Genomic DNA, 19,038 nt, shown 5'->3' with positions numbered 1-19,038 from the left:
ATAATGATAATTTTAATAAAATTGTTGTTTTACTGTATCTAATCAAATGGCATGTATTATTACCATATTATCTTATTATATAATATGAAAGATCGATCTGCCATTTGCATTCTGGTTCCTAAAATAATCAGCTGATTTTGTTTAACCAATATCATATGTTGTCTTTAGTTGTCAAATGGAACTTAATTCAGAGATATGTTTCTTTTGTAAATTATCAAAGCTGTTTTTAAAACTTGCAGCTATTTTATTTATTATAGTGAATCGAATGAAGTCCGTGTGTTTTTGCCAGTTTCAGACAGTGCTTCTGCCTCCAAAACATTTGCACTCTAGTCATTATTCGTAGTTCCCAGTCATACTTAAGGTCAATATTTCTTTGGTAGTACTTTATAATCATACTAAAGTGTTTTTTGATATTGACAGTTCCCCAGTTATCCCTAATACAGGTAGTCCAAGGTTATCGGCTGCTTCTCCCTATGGCAATTTTGAAAATGTTAATTGAAAAATAAGGTTTCTTATGGCGCCACATTTGGTTATCGGCACATAAGCCACCAGTCCGCTATGGCGCACTACATGCTATTGTGGTGTGCCATAGCGGTCATCGGCAGGGGTTCCGTTCCTGGCCAGGCGCCATTAAGCGAAGCATGAAAGTCTAAGGGAGTAAAACATACTTATGGCGCTGAGACATTTATGACACTGTTATGGCACCGATAACCGATAACCACTTATCGCACCTCATAAGAGCGCCATAGTATGTTTTACTAACTTAGACTTTCATGCTTCGGTTAATGGCGATTTCCGCTTTATGGCACCCAGCCAGGAACGGAACCCTTGCCAATAACTGAGGAATACATTCATGGGGATTTATTTCCAATGGGTATTACTCCAATCACAGTGACGTCACAGGTGTTGAGCATTTGTCGTGATGTTTACCATGTATTTTTCCTTACCATGTATTTTTCTTAAGGGAATACATGTATTTTTCCTAAGGGAATACAAAAGAATTTTTTCGTAATGGTTAGCTTTACCAAACATTTTAAAATCTTGAAGATACCAATTTTACACATTTTTAGCATAATAATTCCAATAAGTAATTATTATTTCTATTCATGTACCAACTAACTTACATCACCTGATTGAGTTATGAAATTTAATAAATTGGGGGACTTCTTATATACATAGTGAACATACCTCTAAACCTACAATTTTACATGAAAAATGGAGGGTTGTCCTATCCGCGGAGTTTCCTTATACGCTGGCATATAAGGTAAGTAACTTACCAAGATAGATGAATCCCATATTGACAGGGGGTGGGATACATGGACAAATTCTATTCCAAGATTTTCAGTAATGGTAATGAATTTTAAACAGAATGGCAGCTAGCATTAGTAAAATGCTTGTAGTAACTTTACCTGGTAAGAGAGCTACTGCAGGAAGATAATGCCTCTAGTTAGTGCTCATCTTAACCTGTAGTGGCGTGGCGGTATAACAGTGGAGCACCTCTACTTAAGTGTGAGCTTTACAGCAAAAGAGTATTCCGATGGCTAGCAAAGCATCAATAAGTGCACTTGCCCTGGGTGCAGTATCTCAATAAATAAAACCAGACAATGCTGTCACCTATACATAAAATAAAAACCACTACCCATCCACTAAAAAAACTAGTTGGTCTAAAGTTACATAGTACCCCCAGTTCCCTAAGACTCCCCACCCTATATCAAGGTGAAGAGTTAGAGGATAGAAGGAATACCTCCTATGCTTCATTCCCCAACACCATGCCAGCCGCTGACAACGGACCCAGGGTACTACAACTTTCGAACACTTTTTCCACCTTGCATAAATAATGTAACGCAAATATTGTTTTACACTTCCAATAGAAGTGTAAATCAGTAGAAGCATGAAGATAGAAAAGTCATGTCTGAAGGCCAATGAGGTGCAATAGCTCTAATCTTGTGGGCTTTAACTTTAAAAGCAGGTAAAAAATCCTCCAAATCATTGAGTTGCATTGGAGATAAAGTCTCTTTTAAAAAGAATGACAATGCATTCTTGGAAAGTGGTGGGGAGGGATTTTTTACAGAGCACCAAAGGTTGCTATAGGGGCCTCTGACCCTCTCGGTCCTATCCAGGTAATACTTCAATGCCCTTACAAGCACAGAGCTCTTTCTGCTCCTTCTGGACCAAGAACATCCATCAAATTCTTGATGGTGATGGAATGGGGCCAGGGCTTGGAAGAAGTCTTGTTTTAAGCCAGAAAACCAAGAGCAAATGAGCAGTGTGTCTCCTTGAGAAAACCCAACTCTTTTACCTATAGCCTGCAGCTTGCTGACTCTTTTGGCCGTAGTCAAAACAACAAGGAAGAAGGTTTTCCTTGTTAATTCTTTGAATGAAATGGGGTGAAGGGGCTCAAAACGAGGGCCTGATAGCCACTTAAGTACTATGTCCAGGTTCCAGGCAACTGAGTGTCTTCCTCTGTTTAGCTGTGTCAAAAGATTTGATTAAATCGCTAATATCCATATTAGATAACAGATCCACACCTCTGTTTCTAAAAACAGAACTCAGCATGTCCCTGTATCCTCTAGACATTCACAAAAAGAGTAGAAATTCTGCAATCTGTGTTACAGAGGTTTAAGAAGAAGAGACATGCTTTCTACACCAGCTGCGGAATACTGCCCACTTGGCCTGGTATAGCCCACGAGAAGACTGATGCCTACACTTTGCAATCACCTCTGCAGCTGGTCTTGAAAAGCCCTTTGCTCTGATGGGTTTCCTGCCAGTCTGAAGCCTGTCAGAGCATGAGTGGATAGTCCTTGGTGGAATCGTCAGAAATGTGGCTGTCTGAGAAGATTTGGTCTCTGTGGAAGAAGTCTTGGGAAGTCTACTAGAAGTCTGAGGAGATCCAGGAACCACTCCTTCATAGTCCAGAGAGGAGCTGGAACCTGCTCCCCAGTCTTCAAAGATCGATGCATACTCACTGTTGATTCTCTAAACAACCATGGAGCATCCCTAAATGTCTTTCTCATCATGCTTGGCACCGTACTCCCAGCTGCTTCCACCCCAGCGTCCATTGGTCCCTTCAGCCGTGACAATGTATCCAAACGATGGCTGCTTTTTTGTTTTCTGGCACTAGCAACTACCAGTTGTGCTTTGCTTTTGATAGGGATGTGACAGCCCTGGCTCAAAAATGAAGGAGAAATTAATCTTCTCTTGGCATGGGGATCAGCCTTATCTTCCAATGCTTGACTGGTGCCCGCACTGACATCATCAAATCTTGCAATGATGCCAAACTAGACAAAGAAGACGACAACGATTTACATCATTCCTTCTCGCCTGTCTTATTTATCTTCTCTTCCAAAGCTTGCAATTTCTTCATAAATGTGCGTGCCACTAAGTCTGGAATAGTAGTATCACCCGCCGATACTGAAGATGGGAGAGTGGAAGTAGGCTGTGACATCTTGGCGGACACCATGTTAGATTGTGATGTCACTGATGGAGCAGGCTGCGATGTCACCACACTTGATGGAAGACGCTGTGTAGAGATACTGATGGTATCCCTGTGGGGGCTTCAAAGTTAACTCCCAAATTCTGTGATGTTGGAATTATATGCGACACTGTAACTGTATAGCTGTAGTAGTGTTTGCCCCCATAACTACAGACCAGGGGGAAGAGGGACACCCATATAAGGATGAGCCGGATGGAAGCGTGATGTTATATAGTAAGACAACAACCCATCTAAAGGTTTTGCTAACTCCCCTGATTAGGCCTAATGCCGCCCACATCTCTTCCATCCTGTGCGTATTGGGGGCTGAAACATTGACAAAGATGGCGATGCTCCCCCTCTCCCTACAGGGAAGGAAAGAGCATAATTAGGTACAAAACTGCCCAAATCCCCTCCTGATGCATCCAACGTCAAATCGTAGGAAGAACCCGAAGGAGTATGGGAAGCATCAAATACAGGCGATGAAACATATGGAACAGCATCTGCATAGTCAGAACACAAGAAGCTGAAGATGTTTGGTCATTCAAAGATGGCGGTGTCTCCTTTCTCCTGTACTGACCCTTTTCATAAAACTTTTTTCGTTGTTCCACTGACCAACAATGACAAATTGATCATGAATTAGTAATTGTACGTTTTTTCTGCACCTACTGCACGCTGGGTGAGGATCCATAAAAACCGAAGTTAAAAATCTTAAACAAGGAAACCTACTCATGCCGGGTCATTTCCTTTGTTTCTTGCGAGACCCCAAATAAAGCTTTGTTGGCGAGGCAAAACACCCCACGATATCTCATAACTTATACCAACCTACAAGATTGCACACAATGAGAACACCCAGAGAAAAGATTGAAGAGAAAAAATGGGCAAACTAAACTGGCTTTCAAGAGGTAGAGAGTAATCATGTCCTCTCTTAAAGGCAGTAAGGAAGTAACTGATGCATCCACGGGATGCCAATGGCACTGTGGGAGCGCCCATATACCCCGTGATCAAGCACAGACACCATTGGTTCCTTGATTACACAGGTTTTTTTAATTAATTTTACCCAATTTCCAGCTGGAGCTAGAATATCCTAATGTTACGACAGAAGGTTTGTTTCATATATGAACAACTAACCATACATAGAACGCAGTCTACCAAAAACAAGAATATTTCACCAATATGGCAAGAAAATACAACCATATGGCGACAAAATTCCAAAATAAAGGTACTCAAACAACTGAAGTTTAGTAGTTAACCGGCAGAAATGAAATGAGCTCTTCAGATGTGTTATACCTTTTTGTCCCCAAAAGTGGGCAGCGCTAGTCACCTACACTTAAACAACAGAAGCACTCCCACAAATTTCCAAAATTTAAGCTGTCGTGCGAGTTGAAACATTGGTTATGTAATCATTTGGTAAGTTGCTTATATGAAAACAAAATTTCCTAAAAGAAAGATTTTCATAAAGGCTTAAACTGTATGTACTATATGTGGTTAAAGAAACTAAATATTATTTAAGGAACGCAGTTCCCGATAGTAAATAAAGTAGCAACAGGGGTTCTCAGGTAATAACTAAACTCTAGTAGATGATAAAAAGATAACAAGAACTTACATCCAACTCTGTTTCTGTTTCTGGTAGACCCAGCAGTCCTCCATCACTATCTTCAGATATTCTTTCCAATTCATCCATAACAGGTTTTGGAGCAGTCTGGGGGCGTTCTCTCAGTGTGTACATTCTTGTGGAAGCTCCAAAATGAAAAGTTGAATTTACAGGCAGCTGCGTTGGTTTATTTCCCTCTAAACGAATATTCCCAATAAAAGTCCCATGGGCTGGAAAAGATGATTTCAATAATACAAAAATTCCTGTATTTTATAATTAATGTAATCATTACTAAACGAACAAAATGAGCACTTCTATTTTCTTCAAAAGAATTAAAAAGCCAAATTATGACTTTTCTATACTATTATTAACTGCACTGAACAATTCTTTTAAATAACAAGATAAGGTTTACTTCTAAGAAATACTTTAAGAAGAATTAAAAATTCACTACATAATTTCTACTCTCTGATGTTATTGTGGCTTGTAACCTTATCACATACACCTATGTAATGAATGGAACGAAGGGTGAAGAAATGAAACTGTAGATTCTTAAAATTCCATATATTGACAGCTACAGCAATGTGAAGGAGGAAGGAAGTTCCATGCTTCACTCCTCAGTGACCACAGGACAGGAACTGATTAATGCATCGTATATATGGCAAAAAACAACAGCAGTGTTGCCGCACATAATAGCAATGTTGCCATGATGCATAATGAAACAAGTGGTCTTACAATAAGTAGAGTGTAAATAGTAAAAGGATAAATGCAGGGTAAATGGTAAGGTAAACAATTCCCTAAATTTATAATATACATGTATGCATGTAATCTGTTTATGCAATGGAATCGTAACGGTATTGATATCTATACACCTCCCTTCCCCTTTATGCTCATAGCACTGTCTCAAGAGGAACATGGACTTCTTTCAGCGAGTCAGGATGAACAACGAGAGGCATTTGGAGGGTTAAATGATGGCTCTCTTTCCTGGCCAGGGCAAGGCGACACAGGGACTTGGAGAGAGGTATCATCACTAATGCTAATCAAATGTCTTCGGTTTCTGAACCATACGCAGCCACTTGCAAGGCGTACCTCATACTGTCTTGACCTGCCGCGGCCCATCACGATGCCAACCTTGTCCCATCGTAGCATCGTGGTGAATGGATCCTGACTCACTGGCCGATGGTGAGCTTGGTTAGAGGGTGGGCATGTGAGTTGTAGAGGCTCTTGGCTTATTCGGTGTGGGCGACAGTACGACGGTTGTAGCCCTCAGTCTTAGTTTGCCACTCATCTGTTAATGACCTGGTGTGGCCGGAACACACGTGCATAGAGGGTGGCCGTAGAGAATATGTGCAGGGGAGCATCCTGCAGAGGTTGGGGTGTTCCAAAGTTCCAGCAACCCTCTGTCAAAGGCTTTGCAATCTATGTTCCTGGATGGGGCGGTCTTGATGATAAGGTGTTTGACGGCTTTTACTGCAGCTTCTGCATGTCCATTGGACTGAGGGTAATGTGGACAAGTGATGATGTAATGAATGCCACATCGATCAGCTAGTTGCTTGAATTCTTGGCTGGAAAATGGGGGTCCTCCATCAGCTTGTAAGCGGAGTGGGACATCAACCTCACGGAAGAAGACACAACATTCTTCTGACTTTGGCTGCAGTTGTGTCGTGTCCACAGGGGACAACCACAGGCCAGCCTGAAAGTCTATCAGCAATAACAAGGAAAGACTTCCCTTCTATATGTGGAAGAGGCCAGCTGACACACTTTCGAAGGGTCAGGATGGGTGGTTGTTGAACATGTAAGGCTCTTGTTGCTGACTGGGAAGAAGCTGTTGGCAGCCGTTGCAACTTTCTATTGTATTCTTTATATTGGCATCAAATCCAGGCCAAAACACTGTCTTGCACTGACACTCTAACTGCACTGCACAAAATTTTTCAGCACTCCTAGCGACACTGTAATGCACTAGCAACTCTGGTCTTGAGTCACTGTAAGAGATCCAATAAGCACGATGAGAGGTAAACACTGCAATGGCAGTCGTCTTCTTGGATTTCAAGCTGAGTCAGCTGAAATCTGTCACTGGATCTTACTCACAGTGCCATGTTATTGTGGCTTGTAACCCTACCACATACGTCCATGTAATGAATGGAATGAATGAAGAAATGAAACTGTTGATTCTTAAAATTCTATATATTGACAGCTACAGCGATGTGAAGGCAGAAGGAAGTTCCATGCTTCACTCCTCAGTGACCACAGGGCAAGAACTGATCAATGTATCATATATATGGCAGGAAATAATAGCGGTGATGCTGCACATAATAGCAATGTTGCCACAATGCATACAGAAACAAGTGGTCTTACAATAAGCAGAGTGTAAATGGTAAAAGAATAAATGCAAAGTAAATGGTAAGGTACACAATTCCCTAAATTAATAACATTCATGTATGCATGTAATCTGTATATGCAATGCAATCGTAACAGTATTTGATATCTATACATCTGGGAAACATGAACCCCAGCCTAGATACAGGCAATTTTAATTTGATACTGCATTCATAATTGGTAATGAAAATATTTCTTGAACAGTCATACCATGAGAAACATTAACTGCTTGGCTGAATGCTTTTCTTTTAGAACATTAACTGCTTGGCTGAATGCTTTTCTTTTAGAAGTATTTTAGACTGAAACTCAGGCATCTCTTTATTGTTCATGTAATAAGCAATACAATGTAGTATATTACAACCTGTTTTGCTTTTTGAGGAACTTTTAGTTGAGGGTATTTTTAAAAAAACATGCCAAATGGAATTGGAGAACAATAGTACACTTTGATGTGCAAATTATAAAGAGAAACCATTATTATTATTATCTTTTTTTGTAGAAGACCTTCTTTTAGACATATTATGTTAAACAAAATGACAAAATTCAGCAAATTAATTTTATATATTTTCTCAATTTTTCTTATTATACGCTTCTCTGATGCTTATTAAAGAATTTACTGGCCAATATTCATATTGGGAAATTCTAACAAATGCTGGAGGAGATGTTTTATTCAAAAAGGATTTTGGTGTTATTTATGTGGTATACTGGTATTAACAGCACAGTACTTTTAAACAGGGATCTCAGGTCCAGGTCAAGCATGTGTTGTCATCAGTGCTGGTATTATTTCGTGGGCGTAGGTCAAATCCAGGCTGGGGTTGTCTCTGGTATACAGCTGGTGTTGGTGCCGGTTTAACTGGTATTATCATGACATTTTTACCTCCTCTTCTTGATGAGTCAGTAGTGGGACTAGAACAAGTGTGTCTGTGTAGTGGTATTTATAGTGACTCAGACCTAGACCTGAATTCTCCACTGGTCAAGTCAGTCCTGGTTGAAGTCGGGGATCTTGTATTGACGGTCGTGGAAGTTCAGCTGTGCAAGCACTATGGTAGTGTGTCCAGGGATGGATGCCGGAAGTCCTGCCTGGGGCCCTGGAGTGAGAGTCCTGTCATCCTGCAGGAGCTCCTGATTGCTTGGCACTGTTGGGGGTCGTTCATTGCTCTCTGAACCAAATAATCAGGAGCCCCCACTGGACTTCTGACATCCATCTCCGGACACACTACCATAGCGCTTGCACAGCTGAATCCGCAACCATCAGTGCAAGATCCCGACTTCACCCAAGATCGACTCAACCAGTGAGAATTCAGCTCTAGGTCTGAGTCACTATAAATACCACCACTCAGACACACTTGCTTTAGTCCCACTACCGACTCGTCAAGCAGGTGACTTACGAGGAGGCTGAAACTTCATGATAATACCAGCTATACCAGCACCAACGCCAACTGTATACCAGAGAAGAACTCCCGCCCAGATTGGACAAACACCACGAAATAATACCAGCACTGATGATGACCTCTGCTTCCCCTGGACCTGAGATCCCTGTTTACCAGTACATATACGTATACTGTTAACATCAGTATTCCAGATAAATAACACCAAAATCCTGTTTTTGAATAAAACATCCCCTCTAGCATTTTTTAGAATTTCTCAATATGAATGCTGGCCAGTTACTAAGAACCATCACTGAGCCTGAGAACCTGATGATAAGACAAATAGAGAAAATAATAAATAAAATCAATTTGCTTAATTCTGCCACTTTATTTAACATATTACTACTATTATTATTCAGAAGATGAAACCTACCCACATGGAACAAATCCACAGGGGCCATTGACTTGAAATTCAAGCTTCCAAAGAATTTGGTGTTCATTAGGAAGTAAGATAAGGTATGGAGAAATACAGAAAGAGGAGACCCCACTTATCAATAAAGGAAAAAATATATTAATAAATTAACAAATAATATTCTAGCAAAAATCAGAAACAGGAGCCTGTTGGGCCAATAACACACATACACAGAGCATGCAAAACAGTCTTCTGATAATAAGTTTTGTTATTTTGAAAAACAAGTTAGAAAAAAATACTAAGACAACTGCAGTTTTTGATATCCATAGAAATTAATGTTACTATCTAGGCCCAGTAACACATAATTTTTGGTTATATAACATAGCCTGATTTCCACTTAAAAGGCAGATTTTGCAGTCCATTGTGAGACTATCAATACCGTAGCAACTATGAAGTCATTTCTATTCAAAGCCCCAAATCTCTACAATGTTTAACATTTTAACGTTTAACTAACATCCTTGACACAGTCCAGTAGCTGGAAATTCAGGCTGATACTTAAAAAAAAAAAAAAATAAATAAAATAAAAGGAATATTTATGCAATACTTACTACTCCCTAGATCAACCAAAAAGGCCATGTTGAGGTGTTTGTGATATACTAACGAACAATGGATTCTCGAGCAAGAAGCATGGTCAATGCAGAAATCATTAAGTTGTGGATTTCGGCCGAAAAGGTAACATTTTTTTTCATCTATCATAAGTTTCTGAAAAAAGAAAGGAGAACATAATGGCTGTAAGTTAAATACAATATGTTATTGTTATAATACAATTAAGTTTGTTCATACTTACCTGGCAGATATATATATAGCTGTATTCTCCGAAGTCCGACAGAATTTCAAAATTCGCGGCACACGCAGTGGGCGGCCAGGTGGTAGTACCCATTCCCGCCGCTGGGAGGCGGATATCAGGAACTATTCCCATTTTCTATTCATATTTTATCAGTGCCACTGTCTCCTGAGGGGAGGTGGGTGGGCACTTTAATTATATATATCTGCCAGGTAAGTATGAACAAACTTAATTGTATTATAACAATAACATTTTGTTCATGAAACTTACCTGACAGATATATATAGCTGAATCCCACCTTCGGATGGTGGGAAGAGACAGAATAGGATTTTTGGGAAACTAAATTAAGTAGACGATATACATCTTGGTTCCTCACCTGTTAGCATAGCCGACTTCGTGATTACTGTCACCAAAGTCTGCTTCTGCGTTACTAGAGTTGCCAGCGAGGTAGAGACCTGTAATGCTGGTGCGCTCTAGATGATCTGTCAACGGGGGCGTGACCACAATGTGACTAGACCATATGACCATACTTCTGAGGGCAACGAAGCTAAAACCACCACCTGACCTAACCTATCCAAGTTAGTTCTATAACTTCTAGGCTAAAGAAAAGGAACGCGCCTCAAGCGACCAACCCTTCAAAGTTAAAAGCATACCTATCCCTTTTCTATAGGATAGGATTCGTGTTGCTTGCTGCCCCCAATAATATATCTACGGATATGTATGGTCCTAGCGACTTACAGATCTGAAATGTCGTCTTCACATCCCGTCGGGAGTGTGAAGCGAACACAGAGTTGCTTCGCTAAAGCGTGGCACTCAGGATGTTACTGAGTGTCATGCTCGTTGAAATGCTTCCGAGGCCGCGCCCTCACCTCTTGAGCATTCATATTAAGAAAAAATCTCAAATCTTTATGCAAACATAATGAATGAGACTTCTTAAAGAACTCCTTGACTATAATGCCAGGGTGTTCTTGGACATGAACCAGTCTGATCTTTTACGGAACACCGCAGATTGTCCGTTGACCTCGACTTTCTATAGTTTTATCAAGATAAAACTTGAGAGACCCGACAGGGCACAGGACTCTCTAATGCCCTTGCCCAATAATTTGTGCCATACCCTTGGTCTCCAAGCCTTCGGGTCAAGGGTTAGACAGGTTTTCGTTTTTATCAAGAACGGAAGCTTAGAGGACAGACCGCATTATGTCCTTTAAAGCTAAAACCTCTGATGATGGCTAAAACCTCACTAACCCTCTTTGCCGTGGCTAGAGCGGTTAGAATGTTAGCCTTTCTGTCACGTGTATTAAGTTCGCAGAAAGGATAGGTTCGAAATGCTTTTGGCATCAGAAACTCAGACTACGTCTAAGTTCCATGCCGGAACCTGCGATCCAGAGAATTTCAAGATCTCCCCAGACCTCAAAGATCGTGAAGCTTTGTTGTTTGACAGAACCGAATCTCTGAGCCTAGAGGCCGTCAACAACATATTTGCATATTCTACAATAGTTAGGACTTCTAGCTTATCTCATACTTCATACGGAAAGATAGAACCATAAAGAAATTCACAGAGGTCGAGGTGGAGGAACAGTCATTTCCCTTCGCTATCTCCAGAAACGGCCCCCTCGATTGAACACTGAAAATAGGCAGCACTGCTTTGCCTTGGCCAAGAGACTGCCATTAATCTTGAAGATCTTATCGCTTCTCGATAGTCTGAACGCCTTCAGACTCAGAGAGGAGAGATATTAGATACTTCACTAAGTGACGATGTTAGATTACACGATTCTCTCGGGAAGGGTCTTTGGACAATTCTCTGAATTACCTGACCTCTGTGAATCCAACCTCTTAGAGGCCAACATGTGGAGACTAAAGCTAATCCTCTAGGATCATGAATAAGGGGGAAGGGAACAACTTAAGAGGAAGCTCCTTCGTCTTCAATATTAAGAAAAACTTAACGAAAGGACGCCCTCAGTCTCTCCTCAACTTTCGACATACTTCTAAGTGAGGATTACTCAGACGTCAGTAGTTGTTGCCTTCGATCGAGAAGACGCGCACGGACGTGCACTAGTTTAACGAACCTCTTGAGGATCGTTACGTTCCGTGCCCAAGCCCATAACCAACTCTCTCTTCTTGAGCTATGAGAGAGCTGAGAAATTATCCGAGATGATTTGGGCCACTCGATCCAAACTCACCCTTCGAGGAACTGGAGAGCCGACCAGTTTGGCTTCCAATTCTTTCAGACAATGTGCCAGAACATCTGTTCCTCTGTTCGGATGTATGGCACCCTCTCGCTATCACCCGAGGTGATCCTCAAGCCGTTGAGAGAAAATTAGAATTATTACTAGATCTTTGATGTTATTCCAATTTCTTCGTGAGGAAAAAATGTAGAGGTCTGAATTGCTGTTTATTCAGGGAAAACAAGCTTCTCCAGCGAGGAAATGGTCCCCAGCAAACTCATCCATTCCCTCACTCAGCCTGCTTCCTTCCCTAAATAAGGCTGCGCTTTGCATAAGCAGGAGAGCATTATTATAGTGCTATGCCGCGGTAGATTCGTACAGAATTCTGTTACCGTGCGGTAAACCCGCACCGAACAAGTATAAGAGATATCTTGTTGAAATTATCTAAGTAAACGGAAGGCGTGTTCATTCAAGATTACTAGAAATTTCCTCAACCCGAGGCTGAAATCCATGATTGTAGGGCAGAGAGACGGCTTATTCAGCCATTCCGCAAGGGAGAGAGACGTAACCAACCGCGCATGTCACCGAGCTAGCCGGTACTGCGTAGATCACAGTAACAGCAGCCTTGTTCATCGTCTCGCACTATCTTGCCTGAGTTGCCAGCTACTCCTTTTACGAAGGGATAGGTATGAATTATCGAGCAAAAGGAAACTCTCAAGCAAGGCATATTTAAACGAAACAAAATTCGCTAAATACAGAAGCTGAGTTGGTGTTGTCGTAACAATACCTGAAGAGTTGTTCTTACTCCGAAAACTCTTGGAAGGTTGAAGGGAGTGACAATTAAATACATTAGAACAACAGTTCTTTCGGCTTCTATCCGCAGAGGTAAATACGATATGCGTATATGACTTGACCCATGCGTTAGCAAAATGACGCAAAGATAAACTACATAAGTATTGTAGTAATTTGAACATCGAATTCTCTACTACATCTTTCCTCGACGAGGAAGAGAGAAAGAAAGGAAAACGACTGTCCACGTTCTAATGAATGAGACTTTTTAAAAGAAACTCCTTGATTCTTTGCCAAGACTCTTGCCAAGAAAAGGGAGTAATATTCGAATAGAGATCATCAAGAGAGAACCGAGGATCGAAAAGGACCGTTCAATGTTCTTATGATATTGGACATAAGACTTCCTGGATCTAGTCTACAAGTCTCTTTTTCTTACTCCCCGGATGAGCCTCTGAAAATGAATGAGAGCTCTTCCGAAATTTGTTAATGAGTTTATCCGCTTAACGATAAAACGTTAAAATCTATGTCAAAGAGAACTACCCCATTTATGAGGGGTCCCCCACTAAAATGACAAAACATTTAGTATCTTGACAATGGGGAAAACGTCCTTACTTGACAAAACAATTGGCAGTTTGCTAATAGGGGAAAACCCTTTAACATGACCGAAAGTCACCCAGGAATCCGAGTATATAATCTTCCCGATTCTCAGAGAAATCGATGAAGAGGCAAGAGGGATCGAAGAAAAAATTCGGGTATGTCTCTCCGCTAACTCCGAATCCTTCTTTAAAAATTTCTGTAAAGGAATGTCCTGTGGAGTCTTGAAAAAACCTCCTCTTCCTCTTGACGAGCGTTTAGAAAGCGTCAAGCGTCCTAAGAAACGTCCTGAACAGCAAATAAGACGCTGTCTACAAGTCTTTTCTCTCGCAAAGCGTCCTGTCGAGCTTCCACCGAAGAGTCCTGGCGAATGTCCACAAAAGCGTCCTCATAAGCGCTGAAGCATGCAAGGCCCGCCAAGAGGCGTCCTGGCGAGCGACCTTGCCAACATCTCAATGTTATGACGAACCGCGTTTTGCGGATGACGTTGAATATTTTCAAGGGACGTCCTCATGCGAGTCTCCATGGAGAGCCGCACGCTGCTCCTGAAGTGTGTGAACACTAAAGGAAGACGTACGGCTTTCGTCTTCAAGACGGGCCTTAAAGACCTTCATACCTTCTTACAAAGACAGTGGCCGCCTGTGCGGCAACTTGCGTCTTAGTAATGCAAAAGAACATCTCCAGAAACGCCCTCAGCACAGGAACGCCGAGCGTCCGAAAGACACCCTCGCAAGGTGCTTGCCGAGCGTACTGGAGAATGTCTCTACTTATAGGACGTCGAGCACCTCCAAAAGCTTCCTCACGTCTAAATTGCCCTTCTTATGCCGAACCAGAGACATAAGTTGTTTGACTGTGCAAAGCAGCTTGCCGGACGTCAAACTTATGCTCTTTCGAAGTAAAGCGAACGTTACATAACGTATACGGAGCGCCATGAGTGTGGAGAGGAGACGAATACTGAGTTGCTCCTCCAAAAAGGTGGAATCAAGAATGTCCTTGATTACCATATTCTTTTGGAATGCTAGCGAGGTTGAAACAGCTCTAACTTCATGAGCGTTCACTCGCAGGAGGCTCAAATCACTCTTCTGGCAAGATGAATGAGCCTCCTTAATAATGTATAAATGAGCGTTCACTCGCAGGAGGCTCAAATCACTCTTCTGGCAAGATGAATGAGCCTCCTTAATATGTCCCTTAGGAAAAGAGCCAGTGCATTCTTCGAAAAGGGTAAATGTGGTCTCTTCCTGAGCACCACAAATTACCCACGAAGGACCTCTTACTTCCTTCGTTTAAGTAAATAAAATTTGAGAGCCCTGACAGGGCACAGGACTCTTTCATCCTCTCGTGACGAGAGCTTCTTAAGGAGGCGCGAGTCTCCGAGACGCTCCACCCCTGTGTGGGGAGGACGCCTCGGAGGACGAGAAGCAATCCTTCAAGATTCGTGCACGTGCTCGATCTTCGGCAGCCTGGGAAGCGACAACAGGACCTGCCGAAAGGAAGCCAGATCAGCATGAAAAACCCGTAACCCTCCTTCGGCTTTTGACATGCCCTCTCCCTGGTTTCCTGGGAGTCCGACAGAGGTCTAGGCCTAGAGGCGTTATGGGGCCGATCTGACGTTCCCTCCTGACGAGAGAGAGGACGTGAAGCGTCCTCTTCTCTAAAGCTTCTTAGAGGGCGCGAGTCCTTCCGAGAGAATCCAACCCTGCGCGGGGAGGACGCCTCGGAGGACGAGAAGCAATCCTTCAAGATTCGTGCACGTGCACGATCTTTAGCAGCCTGGGAATCGTCAACAGGTCCTGCCGAAGGGACGCCAGATCGGTGGGGAGCCCCCGTAACCCTCTTGCGGCTTTCGACATGCCCTCTCCCTGAGTCCTGGGAGTCCGACAGAGGTCCAGGCCTAGAGGCATTATGGGGCCGATCTGACGCCCCTCCACAAACACAAGGGGCACTACACTTACAACACTGATTGGAGAGCAAGCACTTTAGTCTAAGATTACTTGATGTAATCCTCTAGCAGACACTTCTTCTAGGCCCGTAAGCCATACCCCAGGGTTAGGCAAAATAAAATCTACAGGAGGTTAGAAGGTTCATTATTTCTAACTTCTGTTTACTGTGGAGGAAAACTCCTGATTCTAACACGCTCTAAAATGCGTACATGAATCCTACTTCTTCCATAATCAGTCACACATTACACTAATTACATTGAACTTATGCAAAGAAAACATGTAAACGTCATATATACTAAGCGAGTGTCTACCGAAAGTCCCGGTAGCCTCACCTTACCCCATGCAGACAACAAAGTCTGAAACTAGGCTAACTAGCTTCAGACATCAAATGCAATGAAAAAATTTACGATAGCGTATGCCTAGCCACAAATCCAAGTCAATAATCGAAAGAATAATTAGGATACTTAAGCGGCTAATGAAGTTTCAAAATCCTAGGCGGAGGTCTGTAAACAGTTGTTTACCGACCGCCGACAGAAAAAATATGAATAGAAAATGGGAATAGTTCCTGATATCCGCCTCCCAGCGGCGGGAATGGGTACTACCACCTGGCCGCCCACTGCGTGTGCCACGAATTTTGAAATTCTGTCGGACTTCGGAGAATACAGCTATATATATATCTGTCAGGTAAGTTTCATGAACAAATTGTAAGTTTCAATAAGATTAGTGTAAGTTTATTCAAGCAATTTTGCTTTCTTATAATATTTATTATTAAAACAATATATACTACAAATAAAAGAATAAGTACCTTTAATTAACCAAACAAGAATTCAAGACTCCTTTCAGGTGTGAAACAAATCATACTAAACAAATATGTAGAAATACATTACCAACCAATTACAATTATTATTACTACAGGCAGTCCCAGTTACCAGCAGGGGTTCCGTTCTCGGCTGGTTGCTCATAAGCGAAAACCACCATTATGATTTATGACGCTTATGGTGACAAGTTTCGGTTAATGACAATTTATGGCGCCATAACTCTATTATCGGCACCTTACCTCCCTGATAACCTAAACTTAGCCAATTATGGCGCCATAAATTGCCAATTTTATGGCACTACTGCTGCAATAGTGAAGACCAATCATACAGTCACTATACATGGAGATGAGCAACCAAAATGGAGGAGATCTTGGGCATGCATCCACATTTACCACCCTCACTATGGTTCAAGAAACACCAAGAAATGTCAGGGGTATGGGTCAGTCCCGTAGCAGACCATGAGTAGACCAGGCACCAGCAAGTAGATGATTCAAAGTAGAGGATGAGGGGAAGGGGCAGATAAAGCACGCACTTTGCCCTTTTTCTATAAAGATCTTATGTTGACAGAACCTCAAAATAATTCAGATGATGGGGAGAACTGACATGAACCTGACCAGAAAATCTGGCAGCAGTTTCAAACACTCCTGACTACAGCAACAGCTTTTCCCATACTTCAGTCCAAGGAAGGGATCAACATTTTAATCTTTCTCAAGTGTCTGATCTCTAAAAATATTACCTTACAAACTTCAAAAGATAGTACCATTTTCTATGCACCATTACTCAAAAGCCAACTATAGTATAAGTTTTGCTTGAGTTTCTGTACAAGTTCTGGCTACACAACCAAAAGGTTCTTTAAGAAAAGTCTGGAAAATCTTCCACATATGTTCCCCAAATATTAAAGGGTTAGAAAACTATAAGGGAAATAAAGTAAATAGCCTCAAAACACTCCTACTCATACTTAGCCTCTAAGGATAATAGTAACATGAGTTTTTCAACTAAATTACACTCACACAGTAAATAATACAAACTTGCAAAAGCCATAGCAACAGAACATATACAGTAAAAATACTTCTGAACAAAGATGGCATCAACTTTCATATATACCAGGATGAAACATCACAATGCCAAGAATAAACTATTATTCATTTAGATACTGAATAGTAACAGAAAAGACATACCTTAAGACCTATGTCCAAACTGCCAAAGTCAATCGGAATACATAATGTCAACCGAGTAGTATCGATGAGGGTAGGCTCGAATGTTCGAGTCAGCACTAAACATAGCATGGCTAATGAGACAACAGAGAGGACACACCAACAAAAGGTAGCCTACCCCACATCCCTTCCAATAATCTTACACAGAAGGAAGAACCCAGAACCTTGTTGAGGAAATAATTTTAGTGGCAACTGAGAGTGAAGAGCGATTCCAAGAAGAAAGAGAGTTGCAAAAAGAGGTTCCACTAGACCACATTCACTCTGGTGTGGAGGCATGTCATGAAAAGTTCAATGAATGAAATTTATCTTTTATTTGGTGTTTCATTTTTTATTTGGCGTTTGAATGCCTCTTATCCTCTTCACCTTTCTCACTACCTTCAACCATACAGCATCACCTCACCTCTCCCTATTACAGGTAAAGTGAGACCAAACTGACATTAATTTCATCTATATATTTACATTTCTTAAGATAACTTTTTCTGATGCCAAGCTTGTTAATTCAAGTAACAATCCTGTTATTTGCTGCATTTTTGGTGTCTGGAATGAAATAATATCATTCCCATTATTCTTTATAGAATAGCACTGGAACCTATGAAGTCATTCAGTGCTGGAAGGGAAATTGAAGGTAATTAGATTTGAAAGGTGTAACAGGAGAAAAACCTCAAAGCAGTTGCACTATGAAACAACTGTTAGGGAGGTGGAAAGTTAGATGAGAGAAAGAATATTTGAATGGAGATACAGTAAAAGGAAAGAAAGAGGTTGTAGTTAGGGGCTGACGGGACGCTGTAAAGACTGTTAAGTAATGCCTACAGTGCACCATGTTAGGTGCACTGATGGCACAAACCCACTATGGGTATTATTTCTTTGTTTTGTTTTTTTTTTTATGGGAAAAATTTACCTCTAATCCCTGAACACTCTACTGCACAAAAAGAAACAAACAACACTTTGTAACAATTAACTTACCTGTATTAATTTATCACCTTTGGCAACATCTAAATGCAGTCCAACTGGTGGTTTGCCAGCCCTGAAATATAAACATGAATTAAAAGGTATAATAAGGAATCATGTGGAAATTGAACATCAAGATTTTGGGCAGTAGCAATAGTTCCACTTTTAGTTGTTCAGCCTTCATCCATCCCAAACTAAACATAATCTAAAATGTTGGTATAATATTAAATTTCAAAACAAGTATATGTGCTATATCTATACGATATTGCAAATAAACTTTTTTCAGGAGAACAAAATTTTGATCAGTATGAAATTCTGACAAACTTCCTTAAAATGTGGCAAGTTTACAACTTCACCCAAAACAACATACATGACATTTCTAGTTGGTACTGAAAATAACTTTCTGGTACAGTGCTGTTTTTTGGCAAGTGTTGTTTTTTAGCTCTAGTCAATATCCATAACAGTAATATTTCTGATGATGCCATGACTCTTACACTGTATTGCTAGTCTATAA

General features: G+C 41.2%; 1 protein-coding gene across 1 annotated transcript in view; it reads right to left on the bottom strand.

Moving 5' to 3' along the window:
- Positions 1 to 18,597, bottom strand: part of LOC135222046 (nuclear inhibitor of protein phosphatase 1-like) — a gene marked incomplete at its 3' end in the record, with an annotated part of 36,163 nt that extends 17,566 nt beyond the window's left edge. Inside the window, 3 exon segments of the mRNA XM_064260181.1 lie at positions 5,076 to 5,293; positions 9,821 to 9,974; positions 18,540 to 18,597. Coding sequence (XP_064116251.1) covers positions 5,076 to 5,293; positions 9,821 to 9,968 — 366 coding nt within the window. The 5' untranslated portion in view covers positions 9,969 to 9,974; positions 18,540 to 18,597.
- Positions 18,598 to 19,038: the final 441 nt, after the last annotated feature.

The sequence above is a fragment of the Macrobrachium nipponense genome, chromosome 3, assembly GCF_015104395.2.
Source record: "Macrobrachium nipponense isolate FS-2020 chromosome 3, ASM1510439v2, whole genome shotgun sequence".
Taxonomy (NCBI): Eukaryota; Metazoa; Arthropoda; class Malacostraca; order Decapoda; family Palaemonidae; genus Macrobrachium; species Macrobrachium nipponense.
Note: the sequence above shows the minus strand (reverse complement) of the source record. Positions and strands in the feature narration are given on the sequence as shown.